This window comes from Emys orbicularis, chromosome 2, assembly GCF_028017835.1.
Source record: "Emys orbicularis isolate rEmyOrb1 chromosome 2, rEmyOrb1.hap1, whole genome shotgun sequence".
Classification (NCBI taxonomy): Eukaryota; Metazoa; Chordata; order Testudines; family Emydidae; genus Emys; species Emys orbicularis.
In genome coordinates this window covers 202785026-202803210 of record NC_088684.1, presented here as the reverse complement: position 1 = coordinate 202803210, position 18185 = coordinate 202785026, and the positions used below count along the sequence as shown (strand labels likewise).

General features: G+C 37.8%; 1 protein-coding gene across 1 annotated transcript in view; it reads right to left on the bottom strand.

The window, feature by feature from the left end:
• The window catches only part of VPS41 (VPS41 subunit of HOPS complex), a 159435-nt gene that overhangs the window by 55424 nt on the left and 85826 nt on the right, over window positions 1–18185 (bottom strand). The window contains exons 8-12 of the mRNA XM_065398728.1: window positions 16958–17077; window positions 14108–14254; window positions 12847–12913; window positions 4840–4937; window positions 1462–1591 (exon numbers count right to left, since the gene is read on the bottom strand). Of these exons, the coding sequence (XP_065254800.1) occupies window positions 1462–1591; window positions 4840–4937; window positions 12847–12913; window positions 14108–14254; window positions 16958–17077 (562 nt within the window). The remainder of the gene's footprint in view (window positions 1–1461; window positions 1592–4839; window positions 4938–12846; window positions 12914–14107; window positions 14255–16957; window positions 17078–18185) is intronic.

The following is an 18185-nucleotide window of genomic DNA, read 5'->3' as shown; positions in this document are numbered from 1 at the left end:
ACCAATTGGGAGCTGAAAAAGCAGAAAAGCTTGTTTTCCTCTTCCAATCTCTATGGAAAAAATATAGGTGCAAGAGGGTAAGATCTACTATTTCTAAAATCCGGAAGAATATGGTGATCAGAAACTATCAGTTCAATTCATTTACTACAGACAATACTTCCTCTGTTTAAGTAAGTCAGTTAGCTTTAAATGCAAAACATGTTTAATATGCTTTTTGATAAGCTTTGTTTTTCTTATGTATCCAGCACTTAAGGTAGTTTTATTTAATAAAAAACTAAAAAGCTGCTTTAGTGTATTTTAATTGCATTTTAATTTCCTTCCACACAGAGCTTGACACATCATTCACCATTTTCTAACATAATAAAAAAATTATAATCTGAATAAAGGTAAATTAAGCTATATAAATCTGCATAGATATAGTGTATTCTCCTGGTTAGCAGGAAGAAATACCAAATTTAGGCTAAAGACTATATTTAGTTGCAAATCAACATGTTTTAATAGTTACCAATTAATTGGAATCAACCTTTCTTTAGGAAAATAAAAAGTACCAATGTAAAACACAATTAAGATCAATGATTTAAATCAAGGTTTCCTGCTTGCTGATCTAAATCGTGATTAAAATAGGTGATTTAAATTGCTTTGATTTAAACCAATCCACCCTGGAGGTTCAATACATTAAAGATCGCGAGGGACATAGATTCTATGGTAATGGAGGCCATAGAAGTACCTCGGATAGTACCACAAGGCATTCTCTGGCTAAGTCAAATGCCTTACAAAAATTTAAGTAATTTTTAAGTAAAATTTAGTGCAGTTACCGTTAATCAGCCAAACGTGTAATCTCATCAATAAACTATATCAGGTTGTATGACTAGTCCTATTTTTCTATTAAGCCTGTTGACCAGCATTAATTATGCTACCCTCCCTTTAATTCTTCATTGATGGCATCGCATATCCAGCACAGAATAGAAGTCCCAGTCATGGACCAGGAGTCCATTGTGCTAGGTTCTGTACAAATGAAGAAAACAATTATTTGACAAAATTAGTTAATAGAGGTTAACCCAGATGTTGTGGACAAACCTCATTGGCAGCATTGGTACAGATGGCATTATTTTGTGGTTAAATATATAACTTAATATATGTAATCTATGCAATTAAATATTCTCAGCATATAATACCAACATCCAAGCAAATGCAACACAGCCCAGGGAATGTTATGTTGGAACTTTAATTTTTTAATATCTTGACATTTTGTAATTTTAACTTAGCAACCTTAGCATTGCATTAAGTCATGTTTGTGCAGTACACAGAACAAATTGCCATAGATAGATATTGACAGAGGCACTAGAGGATAGGATAGCAATTTAATGGTCTGACTTCTACAAGACTAATTAGGCAAGGCTATTGTTACCAAAAATAAAAAACAAAACAAAACAACTAACAAGAGTCACTGAAACGTCTCACCTAAATGATAATCTCTACATTCGTTTTCTTGGAATCCTCTAACAGTCAGAGCATCAGAGGAGATCTCCTCACAAGACTCAGGTAGGGGTTGAATAATATCCAGTCTAGGTCTTGCACAACATTCCATTTCCTGGGAAAAATTCAACCACAAAAATGTGTGTTATGCAATTTGTCTTCTTTATATCAACTGATGGTCACTTGAGAACAAGTTTTAAATACAAACTTCTGCCACGGAGTTTTCCAGAAGGATACCCATTGTTGACAATAGACATGCCCAAATTGTCAGTATCAGACTTAGCTTCCCAGTTCTCTGTAGCTATGATGTGGTTATCACCACAAGAAACAAACAGCTGAAATCTTCCTTCACTGTGTTTAGTGGATTTATACAATTATGTCACCATTTGAGGAGAGTGGAGTAAATTTTCTACACTGTGAATGGAGAAGAGGGGAGGGGAAAAAACTTTCCACAAATATGCATTCAAATTTGAAAGCAAATTTCAATTTAGCCATGTCTCACTATCCTTTCATGTTCACTTTTTGCAAACAGAGCTTCGTGAAAAGTGATTTTAGCTCAAATATTCACCAGATATGAACATCAAATTGTGTGTTCAATTGTAAATTTTGCAGTTCATAATTTGTGAGCTGTTGATTAGTTTTGGAACATAAATCACATGGTAATGTTCCTATTCTTTCTTTGGTTTTCCCTTAAGTTATGTAACCAACACAGAGCAAAATACACGTCACAAATGACTACACAATTCGAATTTTGCATTCTGTTAGCTACATAATTGCACATTAGTGATTCCACAGTTAAGGACACATTGAGATTTGCACTTACATCAAAGATTAAAAACTGTTTGGTATGTATGAATAATACACTGTACCTTAACCAAACACACAGCAATTATAGTATGGAATTAATTTTCTAAGAATTCAAAATTAAATCAGTTACCTCAGACTGATTAAACAGATTTTTAAATGGGCTCTACCACTTTTTTGTGGGGGTGCATCCAACCTTATGTTTGGTTCTGTCTAGCAAATAAAATTCCTGATTTTTGAGATTTGAAAAGTAGCTTACTTCTAGATGATAGCAAAAGTTACTAATGTATAAATTAGTGATTTAACAGCACTACTCATATTTCTAATGGCATCACAATGATTGTCACCTAGTATATTTACCAACCAATGGATTTCGAGAATCTGAGTTTTCAGTTAAAAAAAATAAATTAGCGGGCTAGATCTTCGGCTGTGTCCAATCCCTGCAGAGCACAGCCCCACAAAGGAGCAGGTTGCAGCAACCTGATTCTGGGCTTAACTGTATACTACTGCCAGCCCCAGGTTTTTTTTGAATCAGGGTGGATTTCAGTCTAAATTTATCCTTTAAGCGTCCAGTCAAAATAGGAGCATATTAATCTGAAAGTAATCTAGAATTCTTGATACACTTATGAGCTCCAGTAATGGGAACATAGGGAGTCTGCTGTGGGTATTTTTAGGTGAAGTGGCATAAAGTTGGGATTGGACTTTCACCTGTGGTTGGTTATTCTCTGATTTTGGGGTCAGGGGAAACTGCTGGCTTTACAGCCTTGCATTTTTAATTATGCCAAGGCCCCAGCACTGCCACATTAAAAAACAAAAACAAACAAAAAAACTGGTTATGAATCAAACAATAAATAATGGAGTACTTAGTGAAGATGCTACCTACGCTCTCCCATCAACGTAGGTACTCCACATCCACAAAAAGAAGCACTGTCTACACCGGCGGTTCGATCAGCATAACTGCGTTGATCAGGGTGTGGATCTTCTACACCCCTGAGCAACATGTTTATACCGACGTAAGTTTGTAGTGTAGACCAGGGCTAAGAAGTGGTCAGCTTAAGTCACTGGTTCAAATCTACTCCCAGTTTGTAATGACTGAAAGTTATTTGCCAGTCATGAAATGAGTTGGTGGGCTCATTAGTTCACAATAAACAGAATTCTACAACACAGAGATCATCACGGATGGTAACTGTCACCCTTGCTGGCAATCACAGCAGAGAGATCTAACTATTAGGTACCTGAGACTGAACTACTCTATCCCCCCTTAAAGACATGGCCCTCTCCAGGTCACAGCAGAGGTATATAGGCAGGACAGGAAGAGGAACCCTTCACAGCATCTGCTCACCCTCTGTATGTTTGCTTTGGACAATTAGAGGGGTTCAGTTTGATCAGCTTGGCATCTTTCAGAGGCTCTGCATTCGTGTTTAAAAAAAAACACAAAACAAATGCAAATACATTAAAAATCTCTCTCTGCTATGATCTACTATTGCTTGACCGGAAATTCTCTTTCCCTCCTTGTTCCCTGAAGCAGTCAGAATGTCTTTCACCTTTCCCATTTACTTCTTGCTTTATCCCAGCTCTTTTCCAATACTACTTTTTCATTAACAATGACTTCCAATTTCCTTGTTTACTAGCATTTCACCCTCCCATTTCCCTTTTCATTTGTTACCTTGCTTTCTTTCAAAAGACTCTCTCTCTCTCTCTCTCACACCAGAGGAATTATTGTACTAGCTCTCTCGGGAGAAGCTGCTGTGGCTTTTTTATTGGCCTTAAAATAAATAAATAAATAAATAAAAAATAATCTGACATCCTGCAGTAAGACTAGAAGCTAACCCTATTGATTTCAATAGATTTGAGCATTAGTTTGAGCCTACAGCATTTCATTGCCTAGCAACAAGTTGCTTAAGGTTACTATAGCGATGACTGTCTAACGCAGGCACACTATCAAAGAGATGATCAAGAACATCTGCCACTCTTATATTAGGGCTTCAGGGGCTTTCCTTTCCCCACTTTTTACAGTGTATTCTGAAACAAATATATGAGGCAGGCATGGTTGTTTCCCTCCTGGTAGTGATGTTAATTCCAAGTGCTATATATTTACAAAAATATACAGTGCACAAAACAGATGTCTCAGAGGCGAAGGAAACAATCAACTGCTCTCCCAGTAATTTCCACTGCCCCGACCACACTGACTTCTATTGTTGGAGCTGATCAACTTCACTCTCTCATTCCTGAAAATGCAGTGTCAGCAAGTTGCCCCTACTTTCAGCTGGCTGTATCCTTCATTCCTTCTCATACACAAACACCAGAAAAGATTGAGAGAGAGGCTTTCTTTGTTCCCCCCAAGGAACAAAGGAGACCAGACAGCAGGGCCTCTAAAAGGTAAATACACTAGTCTTCAACATAACCTCTGTAAATCTTATTTTATAGGTCAAGGAAATCGTATCCATTGTTCACTACAGACTAAGCTAATGAAGAATCATTTCACAGATAATCATTGTGTCTAATTTAAACCTGAGGAGGTTTTGCGCTGCTGTGCAACTCTAACACCAAAGTAATTACCGTTTTCTCAGAAACCTCCTTTACGTATGAAAGTACAACAAGCTGGTCGCAGAGAGGTGCAAGTCCACTGATGTAGAATTCAGTATCGAACTGGAAAACTGCAACACAGGAAAGACACAGATTTATAGAAGAGCGTGAGCCACTCTCCAATAAAAACAGGGATCTGATTTTCAGAGGTGGCCAGCTGTGCATGCTCAGCATCTCAAATAAATTAGGCCCAAGGTATACAACAAGCCCACAGTACCCCTTGTTAGACTCACTGGGTGACAGACGATTGCAACTTGCAAATGAAACTAAATTAAGGGTTAGGAAAAGAAACATCTTGGGCTCCATCATATGCTATCAATGAAATAAGAGGGGTCATGTGGATTTTCAGCAGCTGATCACATAACACAATAGGACGCAGAGCTAGAGGCAGAGTTAGTGCAGTTTACACAAAGTAGTAAGAACATTTTCCTATGGTCATTAAATTGTGGAAACTCACTTAGTGGTGCCCCCTAAAGCTATCGGTGTGATATATGAGAATCCTAAGATTATTATTTTATCATCAGCTTAAGCTTCAATGTGATTTTTATAAGCAGAATCAAGATTTAAAAAAAAGGTTAGCTGATATTTACTTTTTTGGCCTGATTTGTAAAACTGAACATAAATTTCCAAGATCACTTCTGAACCCAGGGGATTTGAATGCTGACTATAATTGTGCTGGGGGATGGGGTTTCAAAAGACAGTTGAATGTTTTTTTTTTTTTTTAAAGTTTTGTTTCAGTATACAGTGAACCACAACAACATTTACCACACCTGAAATGAGGTTTACATTTGTAACATTTAACATTAGGGAGCATATTGCTGCTTTTTCTCTCTTTGATCCTTGACCACCACATGGGTGACATAAATATACACAGAGAAGAAGATCTGCAAGTGATTGCATTTGGACTAGAAAGTTGCATTTTGTATAACCCTAGATGTAGATCCAGGGCACAGTGATTTTCATTTCCATTTTAGAAGAATCTGAGCATAAATAATGAATGTGTTACCATTAGTTACCACTAATTTAATTAGAACAAGAAGGAAATGCACTGTAATCTTGAGTGATAAAATAAAAGAAAGGATCATAGAAGAAATGGGGAGGAAAGAGGGGAAATAATCATCCATTAAGTAAGAAAAACCGCTATGAAATAAGAGTTAAATGTAACATTTGTCTCTAAAGGAATAAGCAAATATATATATATATAGAGAGAGAGAAAAAAAAATTAACACAGACCCTGTGACATCATTGTGGGATGAATGCATCACATAAGGTTAAACATTCAAACAACAACATCCCTGGGTAGAATATGCTGATTTTTAATCCTTTATGCAATTATTTTGTTCTGTCCTGCAAGATTGACAATGCTGCTCGGAATATATCACATGTTTTGAGTGCTGATTTTAGAACAGCTGATGTCAGAAACATTATCTACATAATATATCTTGCTCCTGACATTCAATTTAGCATTTAACGACTGAAAGGAATACTCAAAGCAGAGAGTGAGAACTTGAAGACGACAAAATAAAATGGACAAAACGAAATACATTGGTTACGAGGAGGACAGAGGAATATTTATTGACAACTTATCAAATGGTGGCTAAAGAAGATGTCTACTGCTCTGAGAGACATTTAAAAAAGACTGAGGATTCAATTTGCGGTAAGAACATGGCACTTAGTGACATCTTTGGAAAGAAAATGGGTAAAACATTCTAAATAATCTAAATTCCATTGACTTTCAAACAGGACTACAGTCCCTAAGTCAATTAGGCACTTTTGAAAATTTTACCCTATTTGTCCACCCAGTGGTGACGATGGGATAAACCAAAACAGCTGTTGGGCAAGAATGTTGCAGTAAGTTTTGTTCTCAGAGTTTCATTTTTCTGGTTTCAAGTTCAGCTTCTCTATAGCTCATCCTCCTCAAGAGACCTTGTTGAAATACAATGCTATAGTTCTCTTGCTACGGCCTTGAACAAAGAACATCTAGTACAAATGCTTCTTGTTTATCTGATAAAAGGCTTTGATACAGCTAATCAAAAGGCTTTTATTGAACAGATTACAAACATTATAGCCATACAGAACACAAGATAAGTAGTGAGCCAAATTAACCTAATGGTTACAGGTAGTTTGTTACGAGAGAGAGAGAACCACCCAATGAATAGCTATTCAAGAATTGTTATTAATTTGAACAGGATCGTGAAACTCTTAAACCAAAACTAGCATCCATATGCATTATGAGACCACATCCAAGTAAAACACATTTACGATTAAGGCGTACAGGAACCAAGATGCAAGATACACTGATTCAGATCAGTCCTGCTCTATGTTAGTCTGTCAAAAAAAAAAAAATTACTCAAAAGTAACCCTACCCCTAAGCGAATTGTGCCTAAAATCTTTAAATATTAGCATTAAGTAAAATAAATATTTATGTGATTTTGTAACATTAGTGTTTGTGATTGGAAAGACCCATTTCTAAGAACCTTCCCAGACATTAAGTATTCCATTATTTACAGTAAGCTCTCTTTCTTCCATTACCCACCTAAAGGTTAGCTAATTTCTTTGTATTATTTTTGTAAAGTGATAATATTTCAAGGATGGAAGCATTTCCAGCCAGTAGGGAACCTGAATAGAAGAAACTACCAGACATTTCTAGGTTAAAAGATGTCAATTGTGATTCAAAATTAGGAAGGAAATGAAACTTTTTTTTAATAGTACATGAGAGGCCATGCATCAGAAAGCAAGGGCTCAACGGGAACTCTGCCTTTTCATGGAAGTACAGTGAAATAGTCCACATGAGAATCCTATATTTGTATTCAAAGGCAGCAGTGTGCCTCTACAGTTCACTGTAATTCTTCTCCTGAAATTACATCATGTCCTATGTGAGCAATAAAGTGACTATCTACTGACTGAGAATGCATTCAAATGACATTCTAATAAAACATTATTTTACTTGAGTTTCTAAAGGAGGAGCACTTTATAGGATATAACTGATACCAAATGTCAGCTCCTGTGTGTACCCCGGACTTTGCATCACTATAAGATTTTGCACAGGATACACAAGATGGGTTTTCCACCCGGAGCTCACAACCTCAAGGAGGGTTACAAACTGGTTCCATGGCTCACAACCACCACATGGGTAGGATGGGAGAGAAGGTGGTCTCAAAAGGTGGTTTCTGTGGCTGGAGAGCAGCAGCTGTTAGCCGGGCACCCAGCTCTGAAGGCAGCAACCCGCCAGCAGTAATGCAGAAGGGTGGCAATATCATACCACACCACCCTTACTTTTGCGCTGCTGCCTTCAGAGCTGGGTGGCTGGAGACTGGCGGCTGCTGACTGAGGGCCCAGCTCTGCAGGCAGCAGTGTAGAAGTAAGGGTGGCAATACCATACCGTGCCATTGTTACTTCTGCGCTGCTGCTGGTGGCAGTTCTGCCTTCAGAGCTGGGCTCCCGGCCAGCAACTGCTGCTCTACAGCTGCCCAGCTCTGAAGTACGGGTAGCAGTACTGCACCTCACCTACAATAACCTTGCGACCCCCCCCCCAAACTCCTACAATTACAAGAATGTGAAATTTCAGATTTAAATAGCTAAAATAATGCAATTTATGGCTTTTTTAAAATCCCATCACCATGAATTTGGTAGGGCTCTACCTATAGTCCTCAAGGAAATCACATTGAATCCTTGTCATCTTTTGCCGACAGATTAACAGAATTTTAACAGCTAAAAATATTGATGGTCTCAAAGGTGAGCTTTCCTTCACAAAAGTCCATTGAATGGAAAAATATGGGCAACTTCAGCAACCAACAGGGGAGGAATATGGCAGCCTTCAGCTCACAGTATTAGCCTCACTTATTTCATCAGGGATTTTGCTAATTATTAATATAGCCTTTTTTGTCATCATGTGAGGCTAAAAGGGGTAATAGCAGTATTAGTCAATGTGGGTTTATTATGGTGTTTTGTTTTTTTATTTATTTATTTTTATGGCTTAAGATGTTCAGGGGACTCTGATGAAATGTTTACATAAATAAATATACAAAGAAGTTGGCATTTAACCACTGGTGACAATTTTCTGCTCAGTGTGGTCGCTAATAAGATATATTTTTTTAAAGTTCTTACAACGCTAGAGTAGAGTATCTCTCTTTATGAGCCAAACTGAAATATTCAGCATCTTCGTCCAAAACCCAAATTGGTTGTCACGATGTCCACTTCAATTAAAATCCAAAATCTGACTATCCAGTGGCTGAAATTCACCAGTAGCAATTTCACTAGGAAACGTGTATGGATTGATCCGTAGTTCTGTGACCATTCCTCAGGACACAAAGGTGTGCTGGGGAGCACATCCGCTAACATGCAATTTTACACCAGTTAGAAGTCTACCTTACTTGGAAAGAACGAGTGTCCGGAGGTGTTATAGATTGGTTAGAATTTGGACTTGGAATAAGTCACCTGGAGTGAAATTCTGGCCACCATGAAGTCTTTAGGAGCTTTGCCACTGACTTTAAGGGAGACACGATTTCATCTTACATTTTACCCTCAAATACCATTGAATGACACTGAACAAGTTGCTTATCCCTTTGTGCCTCAGTTTACTCCTCTGTATAACAAGAACAATCCTTACCTACCTCATGTGGGTTCCGAGAGGATTACTTAATGTTTGTGATATGTTGTGTGATCTTTGGTGAAAGGCATTATGTAAGTGGAAAATATTAATTATTTCCTACCCTTTAGAATAAGCATCTTATATTGCTTTTTAGGTCTTCGCTGAGGAAAGGATCCCTATTCAGGTCAGTGCATAAGCACATGCTCAACTTTATGCATATTTAGAGGAATTAAACTAGTGCTTAAGTTCTTTCCTGAACTGCAGACTTAGCATGCAGATCAATCTATGTTTTTATGTATATGCTAAAAATCTAAATGAGTGTTAACGTTTTTTTTTAATAAAAAAAAGTAATGCAGAAGCAAACTACAACAGGAATGGCTTAGTACAGTATAACAAACAGCAAGAACTCTGAAATCAGACGGAGTAAGCACAAAGATCAAAAACTCTTTTAAAAGATCACAATGTTCTTTAGTCCAAGTTAAGCTTGTAATTCAAAACCAATACTTTCTAATCAATATGGTACTTCACTGTGGTAGCTAACAGAGCTGAACTGATACAATCAGCTCATCTAACAAACTGTTACCCAAGCAGCAACATTTGTGGAGTTTATCTAAGAACCATGCAAGCAGTGAATTGTAGCATATAAAAGACAAAAAAGATAAAATTATTACAACATCATTGCTACTAGACTGAAAGATACCAAGTTACTGCTGTAACATATGCCTTAACATCTGAAATCTGTCCAGATGTTTGATTTGATTTCTCTTAGGCATAAACAAGGCATCAATATTTTAAAAGGAGAAGTACAGTTAGAACAGTTTAGTATCATTTTTCTCTCATGGTATGGGACAGCCTGGTTTAGAAGCAAGATAGATGCCACCTTTATTTCCTGACTGTACTACCATCAGGAAACAAACCATCACAGAATGAGATGACGAGAGAGAACTTGCTTTATAATACTTGGCATCTTTGCTTTCCAACGTAAAATTTAAGGAGCAGGAGTTGTTCAGTTTCCTATACAACAAGCCGTAAGCCACTGTAAAATGTTTACACTCTCTTGATGCCAATATAGTCTGTACTGTTACAAACACATGAACTTCTGATGTACTAGGAACATGACTCTAGAGTGGTGCAAATCTGAGCACTCTTAACCTTCAAGGAGGAACTGTTATCAGTCCTATAAGTATCTTAAAGAGCAAAGATCCAAGTGTGATGCTTCATAGTCCACCTCTGGGATTCATTCATCATGTGAAGTTGGGGGGGGGGGGCAGGGGAAGCCTCAACATGACAACAGTTATTGTGTTTGGTTATTTGTTTGACTTTTTTACAAAGTAAGATGCCCGGATGTTATGACGAAACTTGTCATTCAACCACTGATGGTAGTTTCTTGCTCACTGAATTTCATTTGCTTTAAGTTCTGTGCATTAAATGCACATACAGTAAGAGTACAGTATCTTACTTGACATACTAATTTTTCTGTCAAAAACCAAACTGGTTGCTGTGCTGTCCACTGAGATTATCAGATCTCATTATCTAATACCTCAAAGTAAAGTTTAAACTACAATAAAACTGAAACTGATGCCACTGTATGATACATGGTTCTTTAGAAAGATCTTCTAAAAGTTATCAAAAGCTATTGTAATCTCTATTGAGACTTGAACAAATGATGCTCCCCAACCTTATGCCCATATTTTAAGAGTGCTGTTCAGAGCATTCAGCAGAGCTGTCTCAGTGCTGTGACCTGAAACCAGAAAGGAAAATCTCAAGCAGATTCTTAACAGGTAAGTGAGATAAAACACTGATCCTCAAATATACACTGAAGACACTGTGCTGAAAGAGGTAAGATCAAGACGTTCCCTCCACAAAAATCTCTAGCCTTCAGACATGTGTCTAGGCAATTCGATAAGAGCTTAACTTTTTTTTATAAATGAAGTTCCAGAAGACAGAGTCAAGTAAGGGCAACTACCTGTGTATATATTAGAGTCACTCCTGAAAAACTAAAAGCTGTTTTTGATCATTTATTATATAAACTATCCCATTTTATTATTTTCTAAAGGGGAAACCCAAAAAGCTTTTGGGTACTGAAAGATGCAGATGATCTGAGAGTGGAACATAAGGTTAAACTTCTCCCTCTATTTATGGTTCTCTCAAATTATATAGTTCTCCATTCAGATGATTCTGTAGGGAAAATAGAACAGTGCTCAATAAACATTTTGTAATCCTTGTAAGTCAGTTAATTTTCAGGTATTCCGTCCTCTCAACGTATACAGACTTCTTGCATGTGCAGATGGAGTCTGAGGATCATCCTGGTTAATTTTCAGAATTTTTCTTATGGACCTAGCCCAATCAGTACTAGTCGCTAAATACAGTAATATATGAAATTATGACATTTGCCTGAAATCACTATCAAAATGAATAGTACAAATTTATTTCCTGTGGAATCACTTGGTTCAGTGTCCTGAAGTTAGACAATAGAGTGAAATCCTGCTCAATGGAAATCAATTGGAATTTTACTATTGATTTCAAACAGGGCCAGGCTGGAAACCAATTTTGTCTGGAAACCAATTTTGTCTAATCCCATGCCCTCATAACAGAGAACCAGGTAAGAGCAGAGGTTCTCAAAGTGTGGTCCCATGCACTGCTTCCACATATCCACAGAGTTGTTTTTGTCACAATGGGATGACAGCTTTCACTCTTTCAAGAGGTTACGCTTCCTGCTAGTCACAGTCCAGAATAGGAATATCTTCCAGGGACTCTGGGGGCTTTTTATTTTTTAATTAAACAAAACAACCACTCCCCCAATCTTTTCTTCCATCCTGCTTTGTACCCTGCTTCATGCATCTGTTTGTCAGGTTTTTTTTCCATGTATATTCAATGGCGACCAAAGTTACACCCATGACCATAACTGAAAGGGTAGCAAAAACCAGGGAGGCAGAAGCAAACTACAAAGCAACCTGAGGACATTGGAGAAGTAGAGGCTGCACAACACTACACCCAAGAGACAGAAAATGGAGGGGAGGTGGTGAGCAAGGTAATCAAGCAGCACACAGCTACCTGAGAAGATGTGGGATTGGGAAGTTAGGAGCTCTGGCACAAACAATCTCTGTTTTAAGAAGAGGGCCACAACACAAAGTTTCAGACTCATGGGGTTACAGGACTCTGAGCGTTCCCAAGTCAGAGTTAAGTAAACTTCACAGATTAAAAACAAGGAGGCCTTTGTGTTATTTCAAATTGCTACCTCCAAATGAGCCACGGAGAACCTAACTGCTACTGCAGTTATTCATTCTGAAATGAGAAAACAAGCCTGCCAAAATTACATAATATTGAAATTTATCTGTGAAAACCTTTTCTGTTATTTTTAAAAAGAGACACAGTTTGTGGGGTCATACTTATTTCTACATAGCGGCTGGGCAGGTCTCGCATTTCACTGGCATGCCGTTCCTTTACCGAACATATCTAGAAAACAAAGACATTTTATTCAGTGCTATTCATCTCAAACTATGTTGCATTCTGAAGCACTTAGAGACATATGCATTATTAGAGCTTTAACATAGCTTGGGCTTTGCATTGTTGTAAGCTGGGCAATTACTATTTACCATTATCATTTAGAAGGAGACCATTAAAAACTGATGGAACTGCAGGAAAGTGCTACAGTAACCCATAGCCACACAAATAAACGTTGGAGGAGGAAGGAAAAATGACTCAATTTAAAATCTGGTTGCTGTGGTTCATACAGATTAGTAACTATGGGCTCGGTTTTTGTGTCACCTCCTTCTTCCATTGAGTGATCCCTCAAGCTTTTCAGTGGAACTAAAGTACTGCTCACTCTGAGTAAGTATGGCAGAACCAGGCCCTGTACATTTGTTTAGCTGATTTACAAAGCACTCTTGGTCTAAGTGTATGAATGTTATGAAACTGATACAATTTGCAAATGTAAAAACAGATGCAAAACTTTTAATTAAACCTCAGAGTATAGAAAACTCTTCCAAGATTTTAATGTCACAAAAAAGCATTTTTTTAAATGATGTTTCCCATCTCACTATATCCTCCCCCATACCATTTGCTCATACCAGCCATTTTTAAATTTCCAACACTGAGCACTAATGTAGCAGTCTGTTATTAGAAAGCATCTAACATTCTTGTAACAAACTTATCAGGTATGAGTCTCAGCAAATCATACATGTCTCCAGTGCGCGTGTTTAAAATGCCAGCTCCCTGGTAAAACAGGATTGAAAGAAAAATATTCCTTTCCATTTCCATGGCTGAAGGAAACTGTGTGTCCATTTCAGCAGTCACAAAAAACCCACCTCATGACAAGCTGTTTCTGCTTATGCTAATAAAAATAAATGAATTCGACAACTCTCTAGGTGCTTTCAAAAGAGGTAATCTCTTGAAGGCACAGAAAAGAAAAATGTCCCCGGGGATTATACACACCGTATGTACAGAGAAATCTGTTTGGCCACTGGGTGTCTGTCATTACTCCTCCTCCTGAGGGTCAGCCCAATGATATTTCTATGGCAGCAGGAGTTCTGCACACAGTTGTCAAACCAAATTCCATTCTTTTCAATTGTCTTTGCTTTTCAAAACTAATCTTTTGTTTCTCTGTCTGTGATAACAGCAAGCATTTATTACAAGGACATGTAATTATACCTTTACTGAAGTTCCCCAGCCAATAATCAGTGTTAAATTATCTTTCCAGCAAAGGCTGCAGGGATACATATCTGGGCGAAGGCTTATATCATCACGAGGCACATTGGTAATTCTTTGCTTGGAGATCATGTCAAGTATCTTCACACCCTGGAAGTTAAATACAATCCAGTCTTACTTACTATGCCATCTCTCCTACAAACGGCATCTCAAAACATTTTGTGGTGTTCGGCATTACATGACAGAATATTCAGTCTATGGCATAAGTTACAGCTGTGTCAAAAGAATGTATAGCAGAAATATGTAAGTGTTCAATATTAAGACCAATATAACCCAGGAGAAGAGAAGAGAAATTAAAGAGGTACAAGCAAGGGAAACATATTTTAACCGATTTAATAAGTGATAGGATAGGATATAGAGACACAATAATGAGGAAGAGAAAAAGCAGGCAGATAGCAACATCTGAGACAGAAGAAGCTCCAGAGCAGAAGGATCTTGTGAAATTGTGGGAAGGAACAGAGAGAAGGCAGGGGCTGGATGTGCAGATGGAGTCAGGAGACGAAAAAGAGGAGCATCAGCGAGGCATCAGCACCACTGAAGTAGAAGACAATGTTTTTTAAAGCAAACTAAACTCAAAATTAAAAAAAAAAAAAACCACCACCACCACCAAAAGAAATAGAACATACCCAGTAGAAAGCTGCAGTGTTTCTTTTATTAAGTTTGCTAGCAATTACCCACTCTAGAGGGAGGAGCCTAGTGAGGTTTGCAGATTTGTCAGGATATTTTTGGGGAGAGCATGACCAGATACAGGTAAAAGGTGCTATTGGTTAAGCCTCTCCATAACTGTTCGCTAACAGCCAAGGAGGAGACTCCACAGAGGTTAATGCTGTTTTAAGCAGCATTACCTCTCCCAATGAGATCTCTTTGGCTTTATCTGCAGGCAGAGAAGATGCTGATGCTACAAAGGACGGCCAATCCCCTGCTCCAGCATCTCTGAGACCAGCCCCACCTTCAAAATCTTGCTATGCCGTGCTGTAGGAGCACTAAAAATTCCCTAGCACGTGTTAACATAGCACTGTTTGAAAGAGAACCAGTTAGCGCACCACATGCTATTGCAGACTAACATTTACACCCATCTGGTGGAGACTAAAGCACTGTGTAGACAAGCCCTTAGTCTATTAGCTCAAACTGAAAAGGCTCATGCTCTTAGCTCTGGAGGTTCCCAGTAGATAACCCCTGTGTTGCTTAACTGTAAGCCCTGTAACTAGCTCATGCTGTCTGTGGCTCAGGCACAGAGGGGAACGTTTAACAAACAACAAACATGTCTGATGGCAGAATCAGGGCTTACAACTATAGATTCAACCTAGTGGCTATTTCAGAATATCAGAGGTCCAAAAGATTTGTACACAACATGTCAAACAGAACACAAGGGGAGAATAAGACCAACATAGCTAAATGGTAACACACAGACAGTTATGAGGACACAAAAGGCATTCTATAAAGTGGACTCAACAGTACGGAACACTAACTGCACTGGATAAGGAATACATTGGAAATTAAAAAGGCTAAGAGAAAAACAAAGGGTCAAGAGTCAAATATATTAATTTTCTGGAGGGCAAGCATCATTTCACTTTCAACATAAGCAAAAGCCTGGCTGTGACTTTTTTGTCTCTGACAGATGGCATTCAGCATGTTATTAGTATTCCATGTTCCTATGTGGTACTCTCTAGAGACACCTCTCTTCAACTGTCATATCTACTCCCAGCAGATTCTCATAGAATAAATATTTTAATTGAATGGCTCTGAAAAGAATGGACCATCAGCAGTGGCCATGCAGGAAGATGAAGCAGCCATTGAAGCTGCATTCTCCAACGGTAGAGTTGTCCAGAAGAAGCATATTACCAGTAGATCCATGCAGCAGATTTGGCAGGCAATGCCTGTTGATTATATATCAATTAATTCTAAAAATGGATCAGAGCAAAAAAATCCTTGAATACTTCAGCTTCAAAAAGAAACTAATAGAAAAAGGGTAACATATTCAAAAGGGCTAAAATCCCATTTTCATAAGTGACTTGGGTTCCTAAGTGCCTAAGTCACATTTGAAAATGAGACTTAGCTGCTTTTGAAAATGCTACCCACACTGGCTACTCGTCACTATTGGGCTTTGGCATTTTACTCAATTTAGGCCTTGACCTTGTAGTTTGATCTGCAAATGTAGGTGAAATTCCATGGTCTGTGTTATCCAGAAGATTAGACTAGATGTCTACAGTGGTTCCTTTAGGTCTTAATCTATGAAATTATACTTTTAGTAAAAAGAGTCGATTTTCTGCTAAGTATTTTCCAAGGGGGATTCCCAAAGGCCTATCCAAATTAGGAATTAAAAAAAAAAAAAAGATTGCACCCATGGAACTACACTGATGTTGTTACACAGGTGCACACCATTGATCGGTTTAAAGTAGAGCTCACAATAATGTGATTCAGTATGGCGGCTTCTCAATGCAAGCAGCACTGGTGTCAACCCTGCTTTCCACAGGGGCAGGGTGCATCTCTAATAGGGGTTTGCACAGGTATAAGTCTCTACAGTCCTTCAGAAGAATACAGCAATAGTGAGTGTACTGAAGAGAGAGAGAGAAAATTTACACACCTCAAACATACATTCTTCCCAATGTTTGACTGCATTAATATTCTGAATAATGGAGACAAATGTTATATATCAGAGTATTTTATAAAAGGAGCATTCTGGCAAACTGACCTTTAAAATGCTTCAAGTATCGGCCAAACTTGATGCAACAATACCAGGTAACTTTCCATGTATATTTACCAGAGATGGCAGATACAGTAGTAAATACTTACCATATTATTGGCCCAAGCAATTAAGTGTCCTCTCCATTTTACATTTCTTATGTTTCCTTCTCCTTCGTGTAAAACAGAAGGCTTCCATCTGTTCATCCAAGTCTTCTCATATAACAGCAACTGTGGAGGAGTATAACAAAAACATAGTTCAGTGAAGTAGTGCTATATATAAAATGAAACTTTTTTTGATTAGTAAAAGTATTTCTAATCTTTGTGTTTGAATTGGAAGAGAAAAAAAAGTGTTGTCCAAACAAACAAAAAGAGAAGCAATAAGGTCAAATATTTTAATTAGTTTCCAATGTCAAAGCAATACATTTATTATTTCAGAATGAAATCTACTTTAATAATAATAATCAGCTCTTATATGGCACTTAAATGGCTTTGCAAAGGAAGGTGTAATTATACCCATTATAAAGGTGGGGACATCAAGGCACAGAGGGATGTGAAGTGATTTGCTCAAGTGTCTGCAGGTAAGCCAGAAAACACAGAATAGAATCCAGATCTTCTGACTCCAATCCACCAATTTAACCATGGGACCATTGCTCCTTTCATGTAATAGGAGATTAGACATAGCTTTTTACATGTACGGCATAACTAGCACCAATCAAGCAATGATATGTAGGCTCCAATCCCATGATCTGATCCTTATAGCCATGCAGAACCATCTTTATTTCAATGGGGCTCTACATAGGTATACAGATCCACCCATGCAGATTAGATTGCAAACTCTATGGGACAAGAACCTTGCCTTCTGCCTATAAGAAAGGTTTCTATTATATTTAATAAACATATACAACATTTTAAAATAATTTCTGAAACTGATAAGTACTTCACAGCAAAAGAGAAATAATTCTCAACTAAATGAAGATTGCTTCCAGGACAGCCCAACTGTTTATCCATTCCAGTGTACCCCCAGTACATTTTTATTTAATATGGTTTTAACATTTCTGGGGTGCTATCAGTTTATTAGCAACACATGAAAAAGCCAAAGTCCCTGCCCTGGACAGCTTACAGTTTAAGGCCCCAATCCTACCAACATTTATTCACATGAGTAACTCAACTACTTCAATGAGTAGCTCATGTGCATATAACAGGACTACTCATGTGTCAAGTTATTCCCTGCAACCACTTGTGCATGTATTGAGGACTAACTCAACAAACTAAAATTCCAAGGAAACATTTCAAATGTAAGAAACTATTACAGACAACCCTGCCTACAGATGGAACA